This window comes from Phasianus colchicus, chromosome 9 (assembly GCF_987193195.1).
Source record: "Phasianus colchicus chromosome 9, bPhaCol1.hap1.1, whole genome shotgun sequence".
NCBI classification, from domain to species: domain Eukaryota; kingdom Metazoa; phylum Chordata; class Aves; order Galliformes; family Phasianidae; genus Phasianus; species Phasianus colchicus.
Genome location: NC_143444.1, coordinates 32,720,031 through 32,738,902, shown reverse-complemented (window position 1 = coordinate 32,738,902; position 18,872 = coordinate 32,720,031). Strand labels below are relative to the sequence as shown.

At 50.0% G+C, this 18,872-nt stretch overlaps 1 protein-coding gene across 9 annotated transcripts; it reads right to left on the bottom strand.

Moving 5' to 3' along the window:
- Nucleotides 1–6: 6 nt before the first annotated feature.
- Nucleotides 7–18,827, bottom strand: LOC149916933 (rho GTPase-activating protein 32-like). Of its 9 annotated transcripts, none has more exons than XM_090146883.1 (22): nucleotides 18,674–18,827; nucleotides 17,007–17,170; nucleotides 16,700–16,927; nucleotides 16,507–16,599; nucleotides 13,127–14,809; nucleotides 12,361–12,529; nucleotides 11,628–11,747; nucleotides 11,432–11,524; nucleotides 8,995–9,072; nucleotides 8,254–8,331; nucleotides 7,447–7,569; nucleotides 7,254–7,331; nucleotides 6,519–6,600; nucleotides 5,672–5,815; nucleotides 5,012–5,114; nucleotides 4,323–4,455; nucleotides 3,723–3,805; nucleotides 3,264–3,371; nucleotides 2,764–2,909; nucleotides 2,062–2,263; nucleotides 1,125–1,270; nucleotides 7–934 (listed from the first exon to the last, which is right to left on the bottom strand). In XM_090146883.1, exons 7-22 carry the CDS (start codon nucleotides 11,628–11,630, stop codon nucleotides 507–509), a joined length of 2,028 nt encoding a protein of 675 aa, XP_090003009.1. In that variant the 5' UTR covers nucleotides 11,631–11,747; nucleotides 12,361–12,529; nucleotides 13,127–14,809; nucleotides 16,507–16,599; nucleotides 16,700–16,927; nucleotides 17,007–17,170; nucleotides 18,674–18,827; the 3' UTR covers nucleotides 7–506. The 9 variants fall into 9 exon arrangements, with proteins under 9 accessions (XP_090003009.1, XP_090003008.1, XP_090003007.1 ...); XM_090146882.1 differs by having other exon boundaries at nucleotides 16,700–16,912; XM_090146881.1 differs by lacking the exons at nucleotides 17,007–17,170; nucleotides 18,674–18,827 and having other exon boundaries at nucleotides 16,276–16,599; nucleotides 16,700–16,998.
- Nucleotides 18,828–18,872: the final 45 nt, after the last annotated feature.

Below are 18,872 nucleotides of genomic sequence, written 5' to 3'. Positions count from 1 at the left end.
CGGGGCAAGGGAGATGCTGCTCAAGGTGAGCTCCTCCTGCCGCAGCGTGATGACGACAGGTCTGCACGGCCAGCTCCTAGGTCGGGAGCCAGGAATGGACACGGCAGGAGGAGAGAGGCGTTAGGGAGCAGCCGAGGCTTCGAAATGCAGCAAAAAGCCCTGAAAAGCATCACAAAGCCACAGCCAGGAAGCTCGGGATTATCACGAGCAGCATCCAGGATGCTAAACATCATTTGCTACCATACCAGATGGTAGCTGAGCTCTCGCTGCAGACGTCCCAAAGCCAGACAGAACGGGAACAAACCCAGAGCTCTGCTGCGCGCACCCCACAGCCATCGCGTTGCAAGCTGGCGTGCCTTGCTCTTCGTTGCATTCGTCCCAGTCTCTGTGAATGAAGACTCGGAAGGCAGTCAAGGCGTTGATTGAGCACGAGCGTGCTTTTATTATTATGTAAAAGACAGGAGGGCGTGAGAGGTCCAGGGAAAGATGGGACTCATCCTCTCTTGTCACGGAGAGAGTGGCTCAGAGCTCTCAGTGCTGCTGCCCGGTGCCTGGGGCTGGAGGCCTGATTCTAAGTCCCCCTCCAAGAGGCTCGGCTTCTCCTCAGCGACGCTGACCTGCTCCTGCGTGGAGGTGCTGCTGTCGGGGCACTCGGACTGTGCTTGGGCTGGGCTGCACTGCAAAGGCACTGGGTCACAGTCCAGGCTGGTGACTGTGGTGTCCAGCAGGCTCAGGTCAGCATCTTCAGCACAGCCGGGAGAAATGAGGGCGTGAACTTGGATGAGCTCCTTCTCTCCATCGCTGTTGTTTTGTGGAAGGCTGTCATCTGAACCACAGTGACTCGTGCTTCCTAAGAGCCCTCCATCGATGGAAGCACACAGCGCACCATCGCTACTTGCCCCGGCTCTTCTGGGTAGACAAGGGCTCGATTCACCTAGGAAGGATACACAGGGGTTAGTGTCAAACTTTCACAAGCTGAATTATGAAAGTGGCTCTTGATCAGGGGTGATCTGAAGATGCTAGGTATAGGTTGGAACGCTAGGAGGAGATACAAGTCCACTTGTATTGCATGAATTCTATGTCGCTGAAAAGCAAGGCTTTGAAAGCTGGATTCGCACCCTTACCTGCCAGCACCACGACTTCCGTCTCTGAGGGCTCCCTGGGACTGCGCTGCAGTCGGCGTTTGGCCACAGAGGATGGTTTCCGCAGGCTGAAGCAGGAACGCCAACTGCCAGCTGGTGATTCCTTCATCTTGCTGGGTGGACGTTGTCTGGAGAGAGAAAACAGGGACTGGTGTGAGTCGTGCGTGGTGCGGGGTGAGGGAAGAGCTGCACTGAGCTCTTGCCAACAGTTGCTTGTTCCTGGCACCGCCTGGTTTCTGCTGAAGCACAGCTTAGAAACTCGCTCTCTTTCAAGCAGTTGAGGATGGTTCCACTCCTATAGCTCAGCCCTGAAGTCTTGCTGGCTAAATTCCCCTAAACTGTGTCAAGCAAGATGCAGAGCACGTGAGCAAAGGCTCCGCGGCTGTACAGGACAGCATCTAAGGGATGGCTCTTCTGGAGCCGGCAGGCGTAACTGCTTTCTGAGGAACCGTGCAGCCATAAAGGAAATTCAAAAGCACCTCTGACTCTGACATCAACACCTCGTCGGCCCCATCTCACCGCCAAGTTTAGTTTCTAGTGCCAGCAGGTCTGACCAACAGCTCTGCTTAGAGGAGAACCGGAACTGGTTTCAGGCATGTGGCCCCGACAGCTGGAAAACCCCAACGTTTCAAGGTAGAGCCAGCTCAGGCCAGGGTAGACGTCAGCATGGCTTTATACATCTCGTGACTGCGTGCCCAGCAAGGAAGGAATGGCAGCCTCGTGTGGCTAAACCGAATATGTTAGTTGAATCTCAGAGTCCAAAGGGAGCAGAGATTCACTGCAACAATTCACTTCAGGCACCGTTACTTTAATTTAGCTTCCACATGTTTTGGCGCAAGAAATAATGGGGGAAAAAAAAACAACAACACAACCCACCCAAACAATGATGACGGTTGCTGGAAAACAAAGTCCTCTTTACCTTTCAGATGGAAAGTTGATGATTGTGTGGAATTTCCCCTGTACAGCTGTGGGGCCTTCTTCCACTTCTATGTCCCTGCTCTGTGTCACAACGGAAGAGCTGCTGTGGCCTCGCCTCTGAGCCTGTGCCTCCTCCAGGGTGAGCAGCTTTGTGGCAGGAGAAGACACCCACGCAGACTTGGGCCCTGAGAGAGAACCGTGCCCTGTAAGGGAAAGCCACAGGTAAGAGCGAGGATCACAAAGCAGCACCACAGCCATCACAGTTCTGGGGGAGATGCTATAGTTTTCTCAGACCTGCTTATCTGAGCCACTAGAAGAAGAGGAGGTCAGAATAAGCATGTGGTCAGAGGTATGTTTAAGGCAGAGGACAGAGTCATAATTAATAAGAGCAGCTCACTGTATCGAAATGGGCAAAGAAAAACCCTAGAAAGCGGGGGCAGGGAACTCAGAAAGCTTCACTGCCACACTTTCATCAAGCTTCACCTGCATGCAAAACATCGTAACGACAGTGACGTTTTTTTTCTCATTGTAAAGTTTGGACTTGGACATTCTCAGCATCCAGCAACAGGATGCCAGATTCTAATCTAAGCCCAGAAGTCTGCTGTCCCCTCGATAGAACAAGCGTATTTCAAAGATCTTGGAGAAGGCCTGGATTTGATCAAGGTGTCTGATCAAGATAAAGCTCATGGAGGAAGACACTCACCTGCTCCATCTGCCATGTCTGATCCGGATTTGGAGCAGAAGAGGACATCTGCGTGGTTGATGATGAATTCCACCACAGCCGACTGCGTCTGCAGTTCCATGCAGGCGGCTCTTCCGCTGGCGCAGGCAGACTCGTTCTGCTGTGATCTGTAGAAAAGGCAGATTTTAGCAGTCATTTATCCAAGATCCAAGTTTCCCCAAGTCTGGATTGTTGCAGCCAAAAGCTGTCAAATTGGGCTCCGGAGGCTTCCGCAGTGATGCCGCTGAAGAAATTCTCCTGGATGGTCAAGGACACACCAGTCCCATCTGAACAAGAGGGCAGAAATTGTCATCTAGAAATTGTGCCCGTGCGGTTGGAGAACAGCCCAGGCTCTTGCTCTGCCGTCAGCCACTTACTACAGTGTACAGGAGAAGAGCACATTCGATGGAGAAAAAGGTAGATTGCATTTTTTGCCGGAGAACAGATCCAAGCAGTGTGTTGAAATGGAGAAAGAAGTTGACCTTAAGAGGTTTGGAGCCCACACAATCGCTAAGTTCTTAGCATGCATGTTTGTCACGGAACAGTTCCCGGCTAGACGAGCCAAGTGTCTTATCAGGTATTCCAGTGTCCTGGAAAATCAGAGAGGCAAATATTCAGCACCAATGAGCACGCGGTGCTGCGGTTCACAGAGCAAAGCCTCAATGCATGTTATTGCTACTGTCACTGAAGATGAAGTAGATCCAACTTGACTAAGTGCCACACTGTGGCACCAAGCCCCAGCACAGCACAGCTGCAGCCACCAGCTGCACCAACTGTGCCCCCGTGCCCAGGAACCGACCCAATAAATTAACCCCGTGTAGCCTTAAACTGCTTCAACATACGCAGGCATCATGTTGCCAGCATGAGACAAGCCTGGAATCACACCACTGCCCTCTGAAGTGCAGCATGGCTGAGCTCAACAGAGTGAGGGCAGCACTGACCTGTAGTGAGGAGCGGGCAGCTGCTGGATGACGTCCTGCATTCTGACCAGCTGCTCCTCATCTGTAGCGGCACCAACAGCCTCCTGGAATAGTGCAGAAAGGGACTGAGACACAAATCAGGCTAGATACCTGCCACAGGGTCGGGAACTATGGGGACAGCGTGCTGTTGGTCTGCGCCGAGACAGATTTTACGCCTTCCAGGAGGCATCTGGGGAACATAGCGGCACGCAGCTGGTGCCATCAAGGCCAAGGAGTCCAAGCAGCGGGCCGGTTTACAGCCTGACTGTGCAGCTCAGCTCCTCAAGCTTCAAGTGCACTTTGCTATCAATCCCACTCCCATTCTATAAATACTTGGGGAATAGTAAAACAAAACAAAAGAAAAAACAAAAAACATGAATTCTCTCAAGCTTTGTGAATATGGAAATAACCGCCTCCTGGGACCACCGAAAATGGCATCCATATGATGCATGATGTGGCAAAGACATACGAGTAAACCCCACGGGGCTAACAGAAAAAGGGCCTCAGAGCTGGGGCACTGCTGCAGCCATCTCCCAAGAGGCCCAGGGAAGAGGTAAAGGAAAGACGTTGCCTTGTGCTTACCGAGAACTTGTCATACAGCTGGTTGGTCAGCAGAGGGTTCGGGAGCTCCCTGAAGTACATTTTGCAGACGGAGCTCACGCTGTGAGTGTCGCGGATGGTTAGCTCAGGAATCTGCTCAGACTCAAATTCCTGGCTGGAGAGAAGGACACAAAAACGGGCGGGGGGGTTGAGAAAGAGGAAAACAAGTCAAAAGCCACACCAAATATAATCAAGCATTGGAAGGGCTTCCCGATTAACAGGAGAAAATGAACACTCAGTCACCAGCACCACACGAGCCATGCTGGATGAGATGTTTCCAAAAGGAGACCTTTTCGTTTTGCTAAGGCATTTCCCGTGACTCTGACAACTGGCTGCCTAGTCTACAATCCTAAGCCAGGAGCCCGGAGCAGCAAGGAGGAGTGTGGGCTGCTCCAAAGGGCTCTGCAAACAGGAGGAAACGGGAATGAGAGCTGGCAGCGGTGACACCGCAGTCCCCCACAGCCTTCCAGTGCTCCGAAGGACAGAAGGAGAACTTCCTGCCCCAGCAAGTCTGCTGAACGCCCCGTGTTCCTATCAAACAGTGACAAGCCTGGCGCACCACTGCTGAGCGCACGCTGCCTGCACAGAGCTGCCCCACGGCGCAGGCCTCTGAGCACCCACAACAGGGCACGCGCCCCTACTGACCGCTGTGTCAGTCGCAGCACTCTTACCACAGTCTCTGGATGTTGGACGCGACGCCGGACAGCCGGTATATCCCTTGCACTACGCCGTGCTGCTCAATGAACTCGGCGCAGCTCTGGAGGACCTGGGGGACTAAAGAACACGTGCCAGCGGTTACTTGAGCTCCTCATTCAAGTACTGGTTCAGGCTGTGCTCCTGTCAAATCTCATCCACTAAGCCCAGCCAGGCTACTGCTTAGTTCTTCCTTACAGAAGAAAGCTGTCCAAGACGAGGAAACTGGACAGACGTGTTCCTTGCATTCAAGAAGTGTAAGGACCTAGGAATCAGCCTGGAGAAAGTAATTCTGGGGAAGCCGGAGACACTGCAAGTCCCACCACAGCTCCCATGGGAATGAAAGGAGGTGGGAAATCTCATGTCCAGGAGAGCAGGGAAACATATGCAGGACACTCTCCTTGGCCAAAAGGCTTCCCTTCTTTTCAGGCTAGCGTGGGATTGGCTTACAGGCTTTGGTTTAAGCAAATACAAACGTGCTTGTCTCTTAAGAGCATTAGCCTCAGTTTATCTTTCAGCCATCAACTTCCATTACACGTTTCTCCACCGGTACCAACCTGCCCCTTTGCTAGATATGACCTCCCTTTCATCTTTAGATGCCCAACAGAGGAAGATCTCAGGAACGGGCTGTCACTTACCATCGCAACCAGAGTGGAGAAGATGCTCTCCCAGGTCACAGCCAAACACCCTTTCCTTCTCCACCTCCCGCTCTTTCGGTTTCTTTGGGCGGGCCTTCACCAAGGAACGAAGGAAGGTGACGAGCTTGCCGCGTTTCTTTGGCACTGCACAACAGGAAGAAACCAGTTCATTTCAGGTTTGGCTCAGTTGGACAAGGCCGAGCATAACACATTCTACAGAGCACGTCAAAACGGGAAGAACATTAACAAGTACATAGAAAAACGGATTTTCTCCCATCCCTGCAGGAGGAGCCCAAGGCCAGGTTGGATGGGGCCCTGGGCAGTGGGGTCTAGTCTCACATTAGATGTGGAGGTTGGTTGGCAGCCCAGCCTGAGGCAGGGGGGTTGGAACTTGATGATCCTTGAGCTCCCTTCCATCCCAAGCCATACTAGGAGGATTCTATGATTTCCCCAAGTCCACTCATAAACATGGGAGGATCGGGCCAAATCTCTGCGCGTTCCGATGGAGTTTAATGCACTCCTCTTGCTTGGCTTGCTCAACTTGAGGATTAAGGATCCTCTTGAAAAGTCACGTTCTGATCAAGCATATCACTAGCACAACCAGGCCTCTAGCTGTCCACCAGGGACACTGGCTGTTCTCAACCTCGTACTGACTCGCAGAAGAACTGCCTTTGCCCTCCTTCATTCTCATTGCCTACAAAACACAAGCCATATGCCCCATGATATGCCTGAAGGATCATCAGCACAGACTATAACACGGGATGGATAAAGGAGGTATTAAACACAGAACACACCCAAGAAGAGACGCCATTTTGCTTCCCTGCACCATCAAATGTAACATCTGTACCTGGCTTTGGCACTGAACTGAGGAGAGACTCCGGAATTTTTCCATTGATGAGCTCCACGCACTCACTTGGGAAAAATCCAACCTGTAACAAGAAAAAAAAGAGAGGTGCAATACTGAAGGCAGCATTTCTCAGGCCTGAACTGTTCAACCAAAAGCCACCTAACATTTTCCTCGGAACGTGCTTGCCTGACGCTCCGTAAGACTATCCAACAAAAAGTGGCCTGCATAAAAGTAATAATTATTCAACATTTGCAGCCAAAAGACCTACAAAACAAATAATTGCTTCTGTAGAAGATGTAGAAGAAGAAAGTTCTTGCTGACTGAGATGCAGCTGCAATAATCCCCAGCTCCGAGCTACCCAGCGTTCTGCAGCCAGCAGCAGCAACAAGCACGCGGAGGGTCTGTTACCCTACCTCAGCTGACAGGCAGTAACTTCCTAAAAGACACTAACTTCACGTTCTGCATGGGTGCAAGCAAAATACTCTGAGACACGGAAACACTGTCTTAGCTGCTGCATTTCCAAAGGTGGGGTTCAGTGGCCGTGACCTGATGCATATTGTGAAGGCTCTTGCTTCTAAGTGAATTGAGGAGACAGTTTCCTACAAAGACCATCTCTGACACCGACACAGGGAAAATGTTTACATCCATGAGCCATCCTGTGCAGGCAGCGCAGCTCTTAGCCGAGATTCCCGACCTGACCGAAGTTGCTCTCTCAAGTCCGAAGCTTGTGCCTACCTGAAAGCCATGCTTGCCTCTCCACCAGGGGGTCAGCTCCTTTGGTGGCATATCAGTAACGCACACGATGTCTCCCACCTGCAAAAGACTGCAACCTCACCAAACATTCTGAAGGTATCTGAGAATATTCCTGATGCGTTCACACCTTATACTCTCCTGTACATGACAACTAGGAACGCCCTTAACTGCTTACCTCAAAGGAGAGTTCATCCGGTGCCTGGGCAACGTATCTCTTAAGAACATGGGCAGCAGCAACAGCTGGAATATTTACAGGAGACTCCTCGTGGATCAGCAGGGGCTTCCCATTGTTCTCAGTCTGAAACAGAGAGCACAGGCCATGGTGAGGAGCTGAGGACAAACGAGGACAATTTCAGAGCAAGGAGCACATCTGCAGAGAAAGATCCTTATCATGAGTGCTTAACAAGAAACTGCAAGTCTAATAACAGCTGTTTCTCTTCCTGGTGTGCAGCAGTATGGCCAGGCAATGTAAAGATGCGTCTCTCTCTACCCAGACTAAGAGGACAAACACCCCAACCGAGAGGACTCCTGGAGTTTTATAAACTTGCCACGCTTGCAGTACTGTCTTGCCAAAGAGGAGCGTAAGAGTCTGCTTGCTTCCTGTAACCTATTGCTTGGAGACCTCAGCCATGGACTGGACACAGGAGCTGGTCCACTGACCCAATCCTTGGCTCACTACAAGTGCCTGCTTCCCTTAACTTACTGAATATGAGAACTTGGTCTTTGGGTGACAAAATCCAAGCAGGATGGGGAAAAAGCTTCTGCATGTTTATAACGCTCGATCTGATTCTGTCGGTACTATAACGTCCACGGCCATCTAGATGCTCGTAGCAAGGACATGAAGCTTTTCAGGCAGCTTTTCAGTGACACCGATAGAGCTGGAAGGATTCTCCCTCTCTTGAAAAGCAGGAGAGCTCATCTGCAGCTCACTCTGCCGGCTCAAGTCAGCAGAACAAAGACCAATCAGAGCTTCATACTCTACCTCCATTTGTGCCAGGTCAGGCCCACAGCTGATCTCGCTGCACGCGATGCCCATCACAGCAGGCACGACAAGCTGGAACTGAAAAGAAACACACTTCTATTTTCTCTGTTCACACACCACGGTATGGAGAGACTTCTTCAGAACTACCCTCAGTTACCCACTGGCATAGGCAGGTGTTCTAGAAACAACCACTTTGTTCAGTCACTTCAAACGAGACAGCCTATTACGCAGCAGTTTACCAAGTCGCTATCCCTCTGCTAGCAGATGGGGACTCCGGCACAAAGCAGCAGACGCGCTTGCTCAGAGCACTCCGACAGCACAGTAGCAGGGCAGTGAGAGGAGTCACTGCTGGGGGTGGACCTGCTCCCTAGCGCATGGCTCCCACCAGTTCACCTCCAGCGCCGGCCGCAGCCTTCCACACGGATTTCCTCTGCTTGCATCTCTGCTGTGCTCCCCACAGCTGTCGTGCGCACACGCAGCCGAAGCACGCATGCTCATGGTCACGTTGTGCAGCCCTGCACAAACCGGGACTAGGACTCCTTGCCTAAGGGATTGGTTTCCTAAAGACTAGCTGGTCACAGCATCACAGACAGCATCCTTCTGAAGGCTGAGCTGGAGGGAAAGTGGAATAACTCTACACGTGACCAGTGTCCTGTCAAGGCTGGATGAGGCTGTGTTACTAAACACGGTGCCACGCAGGCTGCAAAACCACATGGGGGGGGGACAACGTGTGGCACATACCAGGCAAGAGATCAGAACAAGTTCCTTGAAGCCGCAGCCGTTTCTTGTCACTTTGCTCTGTTCTTCCGCGAGCAAAAGCTGCATCAAAGGAGAAGGCAGAGGGCGGGGAGAGGAGAGAGAAAGAGCTGATCAGTGAGCTTGCACAATTTAACAAAGAAGACAAGGAAAAAGCCCTGAGACAAATGCCACCTCTATGCTTTGGAATGTAGCTACTGAGTGAAAATTATGTCTGATGGTCAAGAGTAAGCAGCATGACACTACCAGCTCCGCCAGCCAGCAGCTTTCAACACCTCACTGTCCACCTGTCTATCTCACACTGTCTCAGCTTACCTACCAGATGCTGCACAAGACGGTGTGAAAACGAAGGTACTCAGTCGATGCACAAGTGCAACAAGCTAGCTACTCAGTCAGAGCTCAAGCGCTCCAATGAAGGGACGCAGCAGGCACTGCTCCTCCCCTCATTCTAGCTGCTTATGACATCACTAAGGGCCACCAGGCTGCTCCACCATGACAGACAAGGTGGGGAAGCAAGACCACGTCACAAGACCAGAAGATTCCAACACTCCAACATTCTAGAATCAGAGGGCGGTTGGAATTCTACCTCAGCCAAATCCTGGAGAAGCTGGCACAGGGTCATCATGACCAAAGCGCAGGACCCGGCGCTTGCTCTTGTTGAGCCTCGTACAACCGGCCTCAGGCCATCCTTCTGCAGGGCCTTCCTACCCTCGGGCAGATGGACACTTCCTCCCAGCAGCATACCTTGCAGTGCAGGGCCTACATAAAATCCACACTAGAGTCCTTTGTTTCATTCAAGAGCACGTTACAGCACGTATCTATTTCACTGTAAGGAAATCAAGGAAGAGACGGGAGAAACACAGAACTGCTACGAGACTGCTATATACATTTCTTTCCCAAGTGGATTTTTGCCTTTTTGCTTCCAGGATGACCTCATTTTGTTCTCCCCTTCTTGTGGGGAAGCTGCCTCCAGGTCCTGAGGTTCAGGAGACAGCATGAAACACGACACTAAGACAAACGCTTGTCGTGGGCGAGGGGTGGCTGTGCTTTGCCAGGCATACGGCGGGGCAGTAAGTGCCACACGGCAGCCCCAAGCCAAGCCCTGCATTCAGTCACTGTGGCCACAGCTGGTGCATCGCTGCCAGAACGTATCCCAGGATACAGGTGGACGCAGGCACTCCTGCTCCTTCTGCAAAGCCATCCTCTGCAGAGCCCATTAGGTGCTGCTCAGTGCTATGCCAACCAGGCTCCCGTTTACTGCAGCCCTGGGATAAACACGCGTGTACTCTTCTGTGCAGCAGTGAGCTCCAGGGATGAAGCACAGAGGGTAAGCCAACAGAATCTACTGCTGACTCCATCAGCTCCTTCTTCTACCAACCATGGGCAAACACTGTGAGACAGAACATAAGGGGAAAAGCACTTCTGCTCACACGCCTGCAATGGAATTCAAAACAGCTATTGCAAGAAGAGCTCGTAGGGTAAACCTAGCCGCAGAGACACAAACACACCAGGTTCCAGGAAATAGCATGGCACATTGTTGATGAAACGCTGCTTCGTTGCTTGGAGAGCACGCAGCATGCCGCTTTGACAGGCACAGCAGTGCTGCGACGTCCAAGCTGGGCACCAAAACCTCTCCAGCATCCCTGGCCAACGCTGCCAGGGAAATGCAACACCTGCATCCCTATCTGGCTTACGGCACACACACTGGGGGCCTGCCTTAGTCTCAGGTGGGAGGGATTTTTCTTCAGAGTATCTGGTATGATGCTATGTTTGGGTTCTAGGAGAAAAATCACACTGAGAACACCCTGATCTTTATAGTTTCTGACAAGCAAACTTGCACAGAGCCAAGGCCATTCTCAGCAAAGCTCTCAACAAGGAGCTGGGAGGGAACTGAATTAAGACAGCTAACGTAAACTGGCCAAAGGGATATTCCATACTATATGCCATCAAGTGGAAGGAGTTTTGAAGGGGATGAGAGTACATCTCACTCTCTTTTATTGCTTGGCGGCTAACTGGACAGTGGTTGGCGGGTGGTGAGCCATTGCTTGTACATCACTTGCAATACATTCATATATATATTCAGAACTACTTCTATCTCAAAAACATGAGTTTTACTTCTCTTTTTCCACCCAACACTCTCCCCCATCCCACGGGGAACAGGGGAGTGGGCAAAGGACTGCGTGGTGCTGAGCCACCCACCGGCTTCAACCACAACAGGGCCGCGGGGCAATGGGAGCAAGCACAGAAATAAAACACAGAAACTCGCTGTTCCTTGGGCTCGTGGCTGCCACAAAGCTCGTGTTTTAGTGATGCAGAGTACTGTATCTCCAGCTATTGTGTGTCTTGTTAACCACAAGCTCAGCTATGAGCTGTCACCACAAGCAAAAGATAAACGTAAACAAAGGCTTATATCCACACGTACCAATCTGGGTGTGAGCAATAAAAGCCCATTGGGCCATGGACAAGGCAGGCAGCACATAGGCAGGAAACAGGAAGGAGTTGAACTCCAGCTCTCCTACACAAAAGAAAGGGAGAGCACCACGGGAGGAGTTACGACACAGCTTCAGAGCTTACAGAGCCCTGAGATTTCCAAAGAACGGTGCCAGGGTAACTCTCACCATTCCCACGCAGGGGTCTTCCCAGACACTTCAGCTGCTGACTTCCACTTCCTCTGTCATGTGTAGAAAGTCCAGGTGACAAATGCTCATTTCGTCTGGGTAACGCTTCCCTGGTCATGACTGAAAAAAAAAAAAAAAGCAGCATGCAACCCCATAAAATGTACCTTTCTGCTCTTTCTGTCAGCACGACATCTAAGATGAGCATTACACGTCCCTGCTACTGATTGAAAATTCATCCAAGCCTATGTTCCACACAGCTTCATCTCAGTGCCAAAAAGAAACACGTAAACAGATGTTCAGAGGATTCTTTGTGCAGATAAAAGTGCAGGGTGCATATGTATTCTCTTCAGTAATAAATATTAGTTTAGAATCCAAAGGTAACTTTTCAAGAAGCAGTACGAAAGAAAGGTCAGTCAAAAGGAAATACGTGATTTTCATCTATTTTCATCTAAAAAATCCTTGCTAAACCTCTTCCCATCAAAAAGAAAGCATGCTGGGCATTCTTAGCAGCAGCTCAGAGGACATCTTGCACCACAAAATGCAGCACATGCTTTTTGCTCACAGGCCCCTCATGTCTCTAATTTGTGTCAGATTCACTCAAAATGACCACGTGGACCAGAACAGCCATTTGGTTCTGCTGAGGTAGGAACCCACTGCTGGGATGTCCCACCGTCCCGTTTCCCCACTACTTCCAGCCCTGGGGGGAAAAGGAAGAGCAACTGACTTCACCTACCCAGACTTCTGCATGGTCTCACATCACACAGAGAAGCATGGTGGAGAGCTCTGGTGGCTGAAGAAATCAAGGTTGCCTCTAAGATCCTGCTTTAAATCCACATGACTTACTGCCCATAAGATGTGAAAGACAAGGTTAAGGTCCATCCAATCCCTGTGGATGTGGCTGCCTGCAAAGACAACAGTTGCCTGCTCTTCAGCAGGGTGATGCTCACCCAGCAAAGCACTCACCAGCACATGTCTTTCAGAGAAACATAGAATTAGCAAGCTTGGAAAAGATCTCCAAGATCATCCGGTCCAACCATCCACCTTCCACCAACATTTCCCACTAAGCCACGTCCCTCACGACAACATCTAATGTTTCTTGAACACCTGCAGGGATGGTAACTCTATCACCTGTCTGGGCAGCCCGTTCCAGCGTCTGACCAGTCCTGTGGAGAAGTTTTTCTTAACATCCAACCTCAATCTCCCCTCATGCAACTTCAGGCCACTCCCTCCAGTCCTATTATCACTTACACAGGAGAGGAGGACAACGCCCACCTCAACACAACCTCTCTTCAGCTAGTTGTAGAGAGTGAGGAGGTCTTCCCTGCGCCTCCTCTTCTCCAGACTAAATAATCACAGTTCCCTCAGCCGCTCCCCATAAGACTTGTGCTCTAGATGCCCTGCAGCTTCACTGCTCTTCTCTGGACACATTTAAGGCTTTCACTGTCCTTCCTGTAGTGAGGCACCCAGAACTGAACAAAGTACTCAAGGTGAGGACTCACCAGTGCTGAGCACAGGAGGATGATCGCTTCCCTGCTCCTGCTGGCTCCAGTTCTTTGCATTGCACTTCCAATCTAAACCGTTCCTTCTGCGGTAGCGCTTGCATCCTCAGTTAGGGCTGGAGCTCAAGAGGTCAACACAACAGAAAGAACACAACGTGCAACTGGAAGACATGACTCCAAGCTCACAAGAGTCAACTCTCTGACCTTGGGCACAACTCACAAACCATGAGCCAGGCCTTGCCAACTTGGCAGATCTGAGCATGCCAGAGGGGATCAGATCACAAAGTGTCCATTTCAATTGCAGCTTCATGTAGGAAAGAAAACCAGCTAACAGGCGTGAATGAATTCACTCACAAGCTGCACAATGAGTCTGTTCTTCATTAAAAAAAACACATGGATTCCTAATCCAAAAAGAGAACGGCAAGAGTTAATACCGATGGAAGAGGTTCCTGGTCCGAAGCCTCATCCTCTTCCCCAACTTTCCTTGCCTCGTACTCTTCCCCAACTCCTGGGCGATGCCCACAGGCTTAAATTCAGACCTCAAATTCATAGGACTACTGTATAATCAATGAAAATTATATAAAGGAATTTTATATAATCAAATAATATTAAGATGTTATAATAATGAAATCAGCAAGAGAGTTAGGCACAGCAAGACAAAGAGAATAAATAGGATGCTTACCCGTGTCGTGGGCTCGCTCAGGAAAGACCAGTGGAGTGGATCTTCCGAAGAGAGAGAGATCCTTCCCCACTGGTAGATTGTATTATATTGTATTATTTTGCATTCCGATATCATAGTTAGTAAAATAAGTTTACCTCCATAGATTGTTGCCGCTGTTTTTTTCCTTTTCCCCCTTCCTTCCCATTTTGTGGGGCCAGGCCGGGGGTGGGGAGGGCAGGGGCCTACTGCCCCCTGTCACGGGCATAAACTGATCTAGTTAATTCCATGACACTCATCAAACCAGATCGTCTCAGGCGAAGGATGGTATGCTATCGCTCTCCACTTGCTCGGGTTGCCCTTGCTGGACCCATCTGTATACCAGGCATCTTCAGGGATAGGATATTTCCTCTCCTGAACGGGACTCTTCTCTGGTGGAGCGACCAGTGTTTCTTTTGGTGCATCACAATGATAGGTCACTGGGCCTAGGATCTTCTGAAGCTCTTCTTTTAAGGATGATGAAGACAGACTGCTCCTTTGGCTGAGGTAAGTGACCCATCATGCCACTGTTTGTGCTTGGGCCACCCCTGTCTTAGGAAGGTGGGTCAGATCTTTCACCCACCCCTGAATCTGCAGAGTGGTCTTCACTATAACTTCAGCCGTCTGGGTTATTGGCTCTACTGCCTGTAATGCTGAATAGGCAGCCAATAACTGTTTTTCAATCATATTATATCTTTCTTTTGCTCCATGCCAGACCTGAAACCAAAAACCAATGGGGGTCCAAACAGAACTCTGGCGTTGCCACAGGCCCCAACCAAAGCCATCTTGAGTAACGTGGACATCCAACTCAGCTGGGAGGGTAGCATCGAATATACCCAATGCCTGGGCTTGTTGTAAAATTAGGTCTCTCATCCCTGCTGAGAATTTGACCAGATCCGGGCCATCAAAGGCATCTTCATAAATCGCTTCCCTTACACCTAATTCACAGATGTAATTTTGAAGGTTTTCCATGGAGGACCACATCCCTGTATGTAAAGGAATATCAGATTGATTGGGCCATACCATACAGCAGGCCGCCATTAACCATTCTATTATAGAATGGTTTTCATCATTGTATTGATTACCTGCATATAATCTCTGTCTAAGAGCAGGATGGACGGTCATTGTGGCCAATTTGGCTATTTCCGGGCCATTCATCAGAACACTTTCTGCCCCAGAATCCCATAGTCCAAGCTGGCACACTTTCTCTAGCTTTCTGCTTAAATCGTTGGACTAAGTCCATCAGTTCTGTTGCTGTGTACGGTCGGGCTGTTACATGCAAGTGGGTTTGAACGGGGGGCCACTGATCAGGCGGCACCCCCGCCGATCTGTCCTGTACCTTTTTTGTTTTTTGAGTTATAACAGGACGGACTTCTAGTGCATCCGTCAAAATTGGAGATTCAAGATCAGATTTAGATTGTTTATTTTCCTGATCAACACAGTCCGTTGATTCAGGAGCCTGGTCATTGTTTATTGAAATATTACAGACTTGACCTATTGGAAGATGTAGAATTGGGTTTTTTCCTGTTAATATGCCAAGTTCCTGTTCTAACTTTTCAATATGATCTTTTAAAAGAAGTTCATTTTCGTTCACTAAAGTATTATTCCTTATTTCAGCATTATTTAAAGCATTTAACAGTGGCCATGCCACTGTAGAAGCAGCTAATTGTCTTTCTCTTGTGACTAATGTATCATTGCCTAGTCCCTGAAAGTCATCTGCTAGGCGATATGGGGAAACATTTCCCACAACACGTAGAGGACCCCATTTTTCAATGATAGTTGACAATTCATAATAAGGGGATCCCGCAAATCCTGGCATCTGCCCTGGAATTATTTTATCTAGGGGGGTAGTGTCCTCCCCCTTGAACATTTACAGAAATTCCAAAGAAAGGACATAGTGTAAGTTTTAGTATATTCGGCTTGCCTGCCTGGCTCACCAAGTGTATAATCAATGAAAATTATATAAAGGAATTTTATATAATCAAACAATATTAAGATGTTATAATAATGAAATCAGCAAGAGAGTTAGGCACACCAAGACAAAGAGAATACATAGGATGCTTACACATGTCGTGGGCTCGCTCAGGAAAGACCAGTGGAGAGAATCTTCCAAAGAGAGAGAGAGATCCTACCCACTGGTAGTCAGCTCTTAAATGGGTCTAGGAGAGGTGGAGCCATGCTCCACCCCTTCCTGCAGCACAGGTGAATTCCTTTCACCTGTGCTCCCAGGGCTGACTCATTGCTCGCCTCAGGTGATAAATCAGAGGTTCAGGCCGTGACTCAGCAGTTCCCATACAGACTCCTTTCACAGGACTCAATCAAAAAGGATGTCACACTTGTTCCACACACTCAAACTGACTGAGCAGTGGTATCACAGTCACTTAAAACACACAGAAGCATCCAAACCCAAGCATGCACATTCCCTCCTGTGTTACTAGTGCCCACAGCTCACCTTCACACCTCTGGGGATTTCTGGCGTTTTACACTGATGCAGCCTCACTATAGCTCCATGGGTGTCACACAAGGCCTGCAGGACCTCTTTCTCCACAAACCCCATCTGCAGGCACTGGTTCATAAGGCTCACCACCCACCCTCCTGAGCAAAAGCAAGCACTAAGAATGAGAGCAAAGTGCACTGGATTTGACCTGGCCTGGTCCCCAAGCCTCAGTCCTGCCAGACATACCCCGGTGCGTAGACTCATCCCCAACATCTGACTGGACATTGTCATTCTGCAAACGCCCCATCCCAGCAGCAAGGGATCAAAGCATTGGGACAGCTGAAACAAAAATGTCATGAAAGTTTCCTATTAGCACTGATCAAGAACACGTCTACCCCTGAGCAACAGGATGGGAGACAAACAGCAGAAGACAACCAACCTGCAGAACCCGCTCCGTTGGGGTTGGTCCAGATGTTTGTATGCTCCCTTCCATGGCCCAGGCCAAGCTTGCTGAGCTGCTCCTCCTTTGTGCAGGGGGAGAGCGGCGCAGATGCTACGTGGTGGCTATGCACAGCATGCCTTTGACTTGATTCTCCTCTCTCCATCTTCCAGTAGCAAGCAGCATTTCAAATCTCTCCTTGCAAAAAATCACCTAGGTAAAAAAGAACTGGCAATCTTGCTTTTAAAGTTTCCTTATTTATACAACTTGATGCTTTAAAGCACAAGCTCACCTAGCAATCACCTACCTTAGACAAGCCCAACCTGCAAGGAAAAGTTATTCTTCTGTGTCTGCAGACTTTGCACACATTTCCAGGTGCAGTAGTCAGCCCAGTTCTCAGCACAGCTTTACCAACCACAGAAACCCAGTTTACGCCCGCCGTGCTTTTCTCTCATCTGAAACGCTGCATTGCTGCAAGAAGCAATGAATAAAATCACAGAATCACAAAACTGGGGTTGCAAGGGAGCTCCAGAGATCACTGAGCCCAAGCCCCCTGCAAAACGGGCTCCCTAGAGTAGGCAGCACAGGAAGGGCGCCCAGGAGGGCCTGGAATATCTCCAGAGAAGGAGAATCCACAGCCTCCCTGGGCAGCCCGTTCCAGCGCTCCGTCATCCTCGCCGTGAAGAAGTTCCTTTGCATTTTGGTGCAGAACTTCCTGTGCTCCAGTTTATGGCCATTTCCCCTTCTTCTGTCACCACAGATCGCTGAAAAGATTGCAGCCGTGTCCTTTTGACTCCCACATCTAAGATATTTATAAGCGTTGTTGGAAATAGCCAAATAGTTTTGCAGGACGGTTCTCTGATCTTTGTATCTATCTTTATTCCCAATTGCAATGGCGGGCCTCCTGCAAGCAGGAGAGCGCAGAGAAAACAGTGTTACATCTTTTATCCCCTACTGCCCGACCCTTATCTCTTTCTCCCCGGCTCCTCACTGGCTGAGTACTGCAGGTTCACACTCTTTCGCAACGCTTCACTAATCGCACCAATACCAAGTAAACACAAATCCTTACCACCCAACCACAAATATCTTAATTGGTCGACTGCCTTCTAACAACTGCTTTCTTAACAAACATCTGGTCGTAACTTTTGGATGTCTGCTTTACAACATAGACATAACCTCTTAACTGCTTCATTACCCCCCAGCATTTGTGCCCTTTGCACTGGGTCATTGTTCAGGTCATCCGTCTGTCCTTGCTTAGAGATAAGCTTGGAAGGAGGACAGAGGGCAGTATCTTGGAGCCTGCCTACGGCATCCTAACGTTCCCACAGAGTGGGACAGTTCTGCTTTGTGTAAAGGCCCCGACTCCTTGAGAGTTTGTTCAGTGGACTTCACTTCTGCTGGCCTAATGAACAACCTTACAGTACGTTTCCCAGGTCAGAATACTATACCCACATTGTTTAGAACATTTAAAGTCTGTTGCAGCTTTGGGAGAAAGAATTGGTCACGTAATTCGGTAACTATGTCTCTAAAATATGTTACCTATATGCATATGGTAATCTTCCTGTCCACGTCAGCTATTTCTAAGGATATGTGACAGCTTCATTCTTTAGATCAATTGCCCTTTGTCAATGTTCAGTGCAGAAACAACACTTTCACTTTCCACAGTATACGGTATTCTTACTTTGCACATCAGCTATTTCTAAGGACGTGCTACAGCTCACTTTAGATCAACTGCCCCTTTCAATATCCAATGCAGAAACACCACTTTCACTTTCCACAGCATTTACCAGAACCACAGAACGGCAGGGGGGCTGAAAAGGACCACAACGATCATCCAGCTCCCCAGAACCCCCACACCCCCTCGCAGCCGCCTACAGCCTCACATCTCGCTAGATCCCCCCCCGTCGCCTCCCTGCAGCTTCCTGGAGCCCCGCACGGCCCCCCTCCCCGTCCCGGGACCGTTCTCCCGCACACCTCCGGCACAGCTGTCCTCAGCACTCGCTCCCGTCGCGCCGCGGCTTCCCTCTCGGTGCTGCCCGGACAGCTCCGGCTGCCGCCGCGCTGTCCTGCGAGGCGGCCCAGGCGGCAGGAGCGGCGCTCTGCGAGGAGAGCCGCGCCTCCGACAGCCGGCTCCCAACGCTCGCTCCCGCGCACGGCGGCTCGGCCAACGGCA

Coding starts and splice junctions, on each gene's coding strand:
- LOC149916933 (XM_090146883.1), bottom strand. Junction 4,456..5,011: donor TCCAACATCCAGAGACTGTG/GTAAGAGTGCTG, acceptor CCTTCTCTCCAG/CCAGGAATTTGAGTCTGAGC. Junction 935..1,124: donor GGAAGTCGTGGTGCTGGCAG/GTAAGGGTGCGA, acceptor TATCCTTCCTAG/GTGAATCGAGCCCTTGTCTA.